This window comes from Podarcis tiliguerta (assembly GCF_965153285.1).
Source record: "Podarcis tiliguerta genome assembly, chromosome: 13".
NCBI classification, from domain to species: domain Eukaryota; kingdom Metazoa; phylum Chordata; class Lepidosauria; order Squamata; family Lacertidae; genus Podarcis; species Podarcis tiliguerta.
The window spans coordinates 11703821-11713112 of NC_139546.1; the positions used below are offsets into that span (position 1 = coordinate 11703821).

Consider the following 9292-nt stretch of genomic DNA (forward strand, 5'->3'; position numbering starts at 1 on the left):
ACTTCCATACATCACTACTGGGAAAACCATAGCTTTTACTATACGGACCTTTGTTGGCAAGAATGAAGCAATACTGAAAGGTTATTTCTAGAGTCTTCACTTTTTTCTGAACAAAAGTTATATTTTACTAAACAAGTACAGTGGTACCTCAGGTTACATACGCTTCAAGTTACATACGCTTCAGGTTACAGACTCTGCTAACCCAGAAATAGTGCTTCAGGTTAAGAACTTTGCTTCAGGATGAGAACAGAAATCGTGCTCCGGTGGCACGGCAGCAGCAGGAGGCCCCATTAGCTAAAGTGGTGCTTCAGGTTAAGAACAGTTTCAGGTTAAGAACGGACCTCCAGAGAGAATTAAGTACTTAACCCGAGGTACCACTGTACTGTATAGAGAGATCAGCACAGCATACCCGAAAATAAGAACCAGCACCACCAGGGGGAGTTGTTGCATTTCGCATGGAAAAAAATCAGCGCTTTTAGAAGTTCATTTTGTCAGTTCAGGAGGAAAACGGCAGCAAGATACGTGGGCCGGTGATGCCTTTTAATGTTAAGCATATCAAATTAACAGAAATAGGATTGGGATCCAATGCTCCCCATCATGCTCGGAGTTAATTGCTGGACTAAACGAAAACAAGTTGCGACATGTGCTTTTCCAGTGGTTTCTAACCAATGCTATCCCCTGTCTTTCATATACTTCTGGACTATTTCAAAGGCCAGTTGATGGCTTGAGAGGGCTGCCGGCAATCTATATAGATCTGCCTTCACCAGTACTCTTTGCCTAGAAGTGCGATTTTTTGGTGATGCCCAAATAGTCAGCTTATGCAAAGGGAGCTGGAAACCATTGTCACAGAAGTGAATTCCGTGACGTTTTCTGACCCCATCCTTGGCATCTGCATATACAGCACCATGCGCTCTGTTTGAGCTTATTGGCACTAAAAAGCTGCCCATGTTTCTACATACATGAACTGTTGTACATACATAGTTCATGTGTCTAGATTCAGGTAGGTAGCCGTGTTGGTCTGACACAGTCAAAATAAATTAAAAAATTAAAAAAAATTGTCCAGTAGCACCCTAGAGACCAACTAAGTTTGTTCTGGGTATAAGCTTTCGTGTGCATGCACGAAATTTGTGTATCTGAAGAAGTGTGCATGCACACAAAAGCTTATACCCAGAACAAACTTAGTTGGTCTCTAAGGTGTTACTGGACATTTTTAATTTTTTTATATAGTTCATGTGTATAAATAAGGCACATGTGCTAGGCTTTGACATTTTATTCTTCAAAACATGAGCCTATTCCCACCCCCCCACCCCCCGTTGAAATAGAAATGTGAAAGTATTCCACTTTAAGGCAATGTTTGACATTAAAATATTGTTCTGTCCCCAGCTTTTCTGCAGGTTGTGTCGCCTTGCCAGCTCTAATTAATATAAAAGCTGTGATTGAACAGAGACAGTGCACTGGGGTTTGGAATCAGAAAGATGAACTACCGGTGAGTAGCTTTGTATATCCAGTGTCATCCAGTTATTGCAACAACTTTGTTCACCGACGAAAGCAAGCCAAGCATTTCTTTCATTATGCAGTGTGGTGATGTTAATTTACTTATAAGGAATGTTTTGAGCTCCTGGGAGTAACTTGCTGATTAATAAATAATAATAATAAAGTATTCCTGTGATGGGACGCGGGTGGCGCTGTGGGTTAAACCACAGAGCCCAGGACTAGCCGATCAGAAGATTGGCGGTTCAAATCCCTGCGATGAGGTGAGTTCCCGTTGCTCGGTCCCTGCTCCTGCCAACCTAGCAGTTCAAAAGCACGTCAAAGTGCAAGTAGATAAATAGGTACCACTCCGGCAGGAAGGTAAACGGCATTTCCGTGCGCTGCTCTGGTTCGCCAGAAACGGCTTAGTCATGTTGGCCGCATGACCTGGAAGCTGTCGGCCAATAAAGCGAGATGAGCGCCACAACCCCAGAGTCAGTCACGACTGGACCTAATGGTCAGGGGTCCCTTTACCTTTACCTATTCCTGTGATAAGAAGTTTTTCTAAGTTGTTTCTAACAGTGTGATGGAGTCCTTGTAATTTATTTATTTATATCGTGAAATTTATATACCGCTTGATTGTTAAAAAAACACCCCCCCCAAAAGCCCCCAACCCTCAAAAGTGGAACTCTCCGCTACTGCCATGCATCTATGACGGTGATGGCCAAACTTGGCCCTCCAGCTGTTTTGGGACTATAGTTCCCATCATCCCTGACCACTGGTCTAGGGATGATGGGAGTTGTAGTCCCAAAACAGCTGGAGGGCCAACTTTGGCCATCACGGACTATGATGAAGAACTCTTTTTATACTACTGCGAGACTTCCCTCCAATACTTTATTGGGATTTTAATTGTGGCAGGGCGACATAGAACAGCTATGGATATTTCCCAGTGAAGATGCTCATAGCTAGCAAGTGTAAGCCATTGATATAAATGAAATTAGAAATGCTGATGTGGATTTGTTTTAGTATTTTAACTTCTTGTATATTTCAAAGTATTGTATTTTTTTCTTCTTGATTTTTCTTCTTTTTATCCACTTTTGAGGTTTCTTTCTTTCTTTTTGCAGTCAAGCAGTGTATAAATGTTATTGAATAAACTAGGCGGTGACAATGTTTTGCTTTCATACAGATCGAAGTGGACCTTGGAAAAAAGTGTTGGTATCATTCAATATTTGCCTGCCCCATCCTTCGTCAGCAAACGACAGACAATAACCCACCTATGAAGTTGGTTTGCGGTCATATTATATCGAGAGATGCTCTAAATAAAATGTTTAACGGCAGCAAGTAAGTATAGTTCTTACTTATTTGAGACTGAGTTTGGGAGATGAAGTATGGAATGGGCAATATCTGGTTTTCAACTTCACAATATATAACCAGCTAAACATTGCAATACAGTGGTACCTCGGGTTACATACCTCGCTTCAGGTTACAGGCTCCGCTAACCCAGAAATAGTACCTCAGGTTAAGAACTTTGCTTCAGGATGAGAACAGAAATCGTGCTCTGGCGGCGTGGCAGCAGCAGGAGGCCCCATTAGCTAAAGTGGTGCTTCAGGTTAAGAACAGTTTCAGGTTAAGAACGGACCTCCGGAACGAATTACAGTGGTACCTCTGGTTACGTACTTAATTCGTTCCGGAGGTCCGTTCTTAACCTGAAGCACCACTTTAGCTAATGGGGCCTCCCGGTGCCACCGTGCCGCCAGAGCACGATTTTTGTTCTCATCCTGAAGCAAAGTTCTTAACCCGAGGTACTGTTTCTGGGTTAGCGGAGTCTGTAACCTGAAGCGTATGTAACCCGAGGTACCACTGTAAGTACTTAACCCGAGGTACCACTGTATCAGATATCATGATGTCTGAAATCAGGGTGGAACTATGTAGAAGGGAACATGGAATATGACAAAAATTAAATTTCCTACTGAACTTTCATATTCATAATTGGAAGCAAGTTTTACCTCTGGCATCTTTATAAGGTTACATTGCCTGGTTTTTGTAGACCATGAAGGAGACCTTAGATATTGGATAGATTGAGGAAGATGGCGACCCACATCTGTGCGGCAGCTGTGAGGAAAGCAAATTCCACGCCAGGGACAAGTACCACAACAGGGATATTCAAACCTGACATGCAACCGTGCTTGGGATGCTGTGTACATTTCTGGATGCCTCAGCCTCAAAAAGGATATTCTAGAGCTAGGAGGTTTGGAAAAGGGCAACCAAAGTTATCAAAGGGGTGGAGCAACAAAGCGGAAAGTCGCACCGGGCTCCCAAGGCTTGCAGATATCTGCCTGAAGCCCGGGGCGCGCTCCGCTGCGCTCCCCGGGTTTCAGGCTGCAGGCTGCTGTCCACAAGCCTTTGGAGCCTGGCGGGAACTCCCGCGGGCTCCCCAGGCTTGTGGATAGCTTCCTGAAGCCTGGAGAGCAAGAGGGGTCGGTGCGCACTGACCCCTCTCGCTCTCCAGGCTTCAGCGAAAGCCTGCATTCGCCCCATAGGACGCACACACATTTCCCCTTCATTTTTGGAGGGGGAAAAGTGCGTCCTATAGGGCAAAAAATACGGTAGGTTCTTTTTGTGAATTTCCCGCGGGCAACCAGTTGGCTATTGTGACGACAGCATACTGAAGTTGGCGGGCCTTTAGCCTGAACCAGCAGGACTCTTCTCCGCTCTTACGTTCTGCGACAAATTAACGTTTTCTTTGTTTTCAGATTAAAATGTCCCTATTGTCCCATGGAACAGAGTCCTGGAGATGCCAAACAGATATTCTTCTGAGGACACAATTCGCTATGTAGTTTTATCTGTGTGTTTTGGAAGACGGAAGCAGACAAAGGCTCCATTTTATGCTGTACAGGCCGAAAAGGAGGACTCCTGTGTTTTGTATAAGCCTCATGCTCCAGAAATTTTTGCCACATTTAGTGCAGACATACAGATTCAGAAAAAAGCTGCAGAAGTAATATCTGTTATAGGGCTTCTCCTCTTAACCTTGGTCTCCATATCCGATCAAGATACGACACCAGCAGTTGTCATTCAATGCAGGTTTTTGTACTGAATTGTATGGTGACCTCTTTTTAAAAGCAGACACCAACCACAAGCATCATATAGGCCTAATATTTGCCCTGCTTTTATCACCCTGTTAGATGAACGTCGCCATAAAGAATGTGTGGGGGAAAGTTTTTATTTCCTTAGCGTGTAAATAATTCAAAGAGAACTTTGGAAAAAGGTTTGATAAATTGAATAGTGGTTATAGACATACCTGTATTTCTGTTCTTACTGGTTTATCCCAACCCAAAGCTGTGATTTTTTTTGTTGAGCGTTTCCCCCCCCCCCTTTCAGCTTTTAAACAGAACTCCAAATGAATGTGCTTATATATATATATATAAACTACATGAATATATAACAGAGTTCAAAACCATTTCTGATTTAGAAATCATTTCTGATTTCCTGACTGAGAGCTCTTTGTGTAGCTGCGAGTATTCAATAAATGTAACTCTGGACTGGAAAGAAGCCTTTGTCAATGGATACTTGCTCTCCAGCTTTTTTTAGTCTTATAACCTAAGCTTTGTACTTCACGTCCGTGTCATGTTGCTGTACAGTTTACTAGACATGATAAGCTGCATTATTTATAAAGTTATCAGAACCAAATAAACTGTTGACAATGTTCATAGTTGAGACGGGGGAAAGAACATCTTCCAGTAATTGTAAATAACTCTGTGGCCTGTTGATCACAGGATTGGGCCTCCATCCTGTTAGTAACTAATATGTCTTCTGCAGTAAAGAGCATTGTGCTTGTGACTATGCCCTGACAGCTAATATTACTTTTCTTCTTAAATTCGTTACGACAAAGGGTAAATCTAAGCGAGACAATTGACTTAGTTTGACTTTCATCCCTAGAGAATCCTCAGGATTGTAGTCTGGGAGGGGAGGCCCCAAGCGGAATGTCTAATGTTTGGAGTATTGTTGCTGGTTTACTTTTCTTTGGATTCTCCTGCGAAAGCTACACTAGATTAACCAATACACGTTTCTACAGATACAGATTATATCCGAAGTGAATATGCACTTCTAAGCTGGATGCACACTGTGACAAATTTCACGTGCGCATTTGTTACATTGTCCTGCGATAGGACAAAGGAGCTCCCTGACAATAGATGAAATAATAGATTTATTTGCTGTGTGACTTAACAGCAGGGCTGGCCAACCGTTAGTCAAGGTGAGCCCTTTGCCTCGGGTCCTAGATTGGGAGAGGCAGTGGAACAGTGCTCTGCAGCCCATCCATCACTGCTTCCACCCACCTGCAGAGCTGTCTGGCAGGCTGACCACAGCTGCCGCCACTACCATTGGCAAACCAGCTGCCATCTCTGGCTCCGTGGCTGATGCCTAGGGCTCTGCCACTTTGCCAATATTTAACAGTGGGGCTGTTTGGGTTGCCTATGCTTTGATGCGAGGGTCCTGAAAGCGAGTCCTTTGTGGGTGAGGTAACCCCAGAGAACACCTGCTTCAAGTGTCAGAATTATTACGCTAAAATTTCAGGCAGAATCGCTGCCGCAAAAGCAGTAGCGTTTACAGGTGATCTCCAGGGCTCACTCCAAGGGAGGGCCTTCTGTTCCTCAGAAGAAGGCATAGGCAAGGTGACCCCAAAGGGAATTAGGAGTCCCCATATCAAATACTAAGCAGTAGGTGGAGGCAGAGGAGGCCGGTATATGAAGAGGTGGCGGTATTATCTGCTTTGCTTGGGCAGCACAATGCTTGTGCTGGATCCTTTTCAAAGCACCAACAAAGCACCAAACTTTGGTTGGCTGCTAAGATACGAAATGCACTAGCACAATGCACCACACAGAAGAATGTTGAAAAAGATTTTTTATGTGCTTTTGGCTTTGGGCCCTAGCAAAGGGTCCATACCATTGCAGATACATTAAGGCAAGCTGATTTTACTCACGCAGAAAAACCAGAGGAAGGAAAAGATGCCACCGCATTACCTTTTAATAAGCAGCTTCTATCCATATTGCACTTCTAAGGGAAACTGATGACAATAACGATAGCGGTAATATTTTCTGTGCAGGTTTATAGTCTCAGTGAAATTGCTTTTAACGCGGAAGGGAATTGCGTATTTGTGAACCTCAGCATACTAAATGCATATGTAGACTCAAAGAAAACTTTGAAAACGGCAGTGTACGGTCTATCCAAGCTGAATTGTGTAATGCCAGAATATCTGTGGACCTACGCACATGTGTACGGCCCATCGATTTCAGTGGGATTTGGGTGTACCTAAGTTGTGCTTACAGCCAACAATTTCTACTTCATCCCTCCCCTCCCCAAAGCCCATGTTGGTAGCCTGCCATATACCTAAGACTATAACGACTGACGTTTTCATACCAAAATGTAATGACTGACATGATTTTAGTGGATCCCAGGTGATGGTGAGGTTTGCTCTCCCTCAAATCAGCAAAGAGAATAGGTTGTGTGAGATGCTGTTGATCTTTGTGATTGCAATAGCTCTTTGCCATTTCTTAAGCTGGTCCATCTTGCCCAGTATTGGGATCGACTGGAATAGAAAAAATAGTTTTGGCAGAACGCTCCTTTTTATGACTGAGATTCTTCCTGTAAAGGATAGTTTAAGTCTGGCCCAACTATCCAAATTCCTTTTCATCTCCTACCAGGTTCTTACATAATTATCATGAAATAGGTTAATATTCTTTGAAGTTAGCCAGACGGCCAAGTATTTTGCTTTTGGGCAGATTTTCAAACCAAACATTTCCCCCCAGTTCTTCTTTTTCTTGGTTTGATATGTTCTTAACCAGTAGTTTTGCTTTTATTTTATTTGAATCCAGCTACTTCAATGTGATTGCTTGTACGTTTCTAATAATTCATGGAGACTCATGAATGAGATGTTTTGGGTTTCCTGCATAGCGTACGCAAATAAACCCTCGTCTACTTGCTCTGTTGTATCCAGTGAGGAGGAGGGCCTGAGCCTTTTTCTCCTTTCAAGGTTAGCAAATGGCTTCACTTTCGGCATATTTGAAAATGAGACTGTACAATCACATCTTGTTAACTGTAGGAGAAGCAGAAGTGGCTTTTCACAACCACAACCCTGTCTGGTTTGTGAGAGCTGTAATTTCAGGGCGCCATAGTGCAGTTCCTAAACCTTTAGTTTTGCCAGCCCAGCCCACCCCCCAAATATTCCCCAGAATAGTAGCCATTACACATTAAGGTTTTATTTTGCAAACATTTCCTCCTTACTTTGAGAGAGAGCAAAACCTGAGGGCGTTCATTAGAACTGACAGCATATAGAGCAACATGGAGCTGGTATGCTCAAGAATGCGATTGTGAAAACGATGCAAATGGACATGTTAAATGTGTGCAACATGTTCCAGCGAATTCTTGCGTGCTTTTCTAGACACTGTATCACAGATAAAATTCTTTTCTGTGTTCAGCATGGATAACTGAGACTCTATTACGGCAGCTCCCTGCTTATCGTGAGAAAGATGTAAATCATACCCAAATGAATGCATGGGGGTGAGAAATGGGTAGAGCCTTCTAGGCTTAACTATATTTACAGATGATGTATATTGTTACACTGTTACTGGTAATGAGTAAAAAAAAATGTTTGCTAAATCGGGTTTGTTTGATTTCATTGTTTGCACCATATTTTGAATGAAACAAATGCGTTTCCAACCTTGCAGTGTATTTCCCCAACTGCTTTAAGGTCTTTTATGCGACCATGGTGGAGTCTACACACATATAAAAAATGTTATGAAAATGCTTTTTTAAAAAAAGCGTTATTAAAAATACATTGAATTTTCCATAAGGCTCACCATCGCCATCTAGTGTCACATTGTATATTGCACTTAAAACACTTAAAACATTGTATTTGCAGCTGTATAGCTGAGCATAGCTGTCAAGCGTCCCTTATTTGGCGGGACAGTCCCTTATCCCAGCGCCATGTCCCGCTGCTGTCCCTTATTGATGATGTCCCTTAAATAAGCTACTGAAGGTAATGGGGCCCTTTCTATGTCCAGCTGTCCTTTGTCAACAACAAATTGTTGCTTTTTTTGTGTTGAATATATGCTATATGGTAATTTATGGACCTAATAGGTATCTAAAGTCATTTGCACGCAACAGAATATGTATTTTTCAAAGTAATTGTTGATCCCTTATTTTGGCTGCTGATCCCTTATTTTCAAGGCTGCTGGTCCCTTATTTTCAAATCTGTAAGTTGACAGCTATGTAGCTGAGTCTCCTGTGTGGTTGGGGAATGGCCCCTAAAATCATGTCCCGTTGCCTAATTTATGTGTTAGGATTGCATGCCACATACAATGACACTGAGATCCAGCGTTGAGGGCCTTCTGGCGGTTCCCTCATTGCGAGAAGCGAGGTTACAGGGAACCAGGCAAAGGGCCTTCTCAGTAGTGGCCCCCGCCCTTTGGAACACCCTCCCATCAGAGGTCAAGGAAATAAGCAGCTATCCTGTTTTTAAAAGACATCTGAAGGCAGCCCTGTTTAGGGAAGTTTTTAATATTTAATGCTGGATAGTTTTTAACACTCGATTAGGAGCTGCCCAGAGTGGCTGGGGGAAATCACCCAGATGGGCAGGGTATAAATAAATTATTATTATTATTATTATTATTATTATTATTATTATTATTATTATTATTTTATTACCTGAAGATGAAACTAGCATTGCTGGTGGGGGAGGGAGGCGCAAAGGAAGGTTGAAGCAATCTGATTTTGATAAGGCCTGCTGAAATCATGACAGGTCCTGACTGGAAACTTAAAGCCTGCC

General features: G+C 42.8%; 1 protein-coding gene across 1 annotated transcript in view; it reads left to right on the forward strand.

The window, feature by feature from the left end:
• RMND5A (required for meiotic nuclear division 5 homolog A) overlaps positions 1-8124 on the forward strand; it is a 32640-nt gene extending 24516 nt beyond the window's left edge. Inside the window, exons 7-9 of the mRNA XM_083407893.1 lie at positions 1384-1486; positions 2657-2811; positions 4224-8124. Coding sequence (XP_083264019.1) covers positions 1384-1486; positions 2657-2811; positions 4224-4287 — 322 coding nt within the window. The 3' untranslated portion in view covers positions 4288-8124. The remainder of the gene's footprint in view (positions 1-1383; positions 1487-2656; positions 2812-4223) is intronic.
• The last annotated feature ends 1168 nt before the right edge of the window (positions 8125-9292 follow it).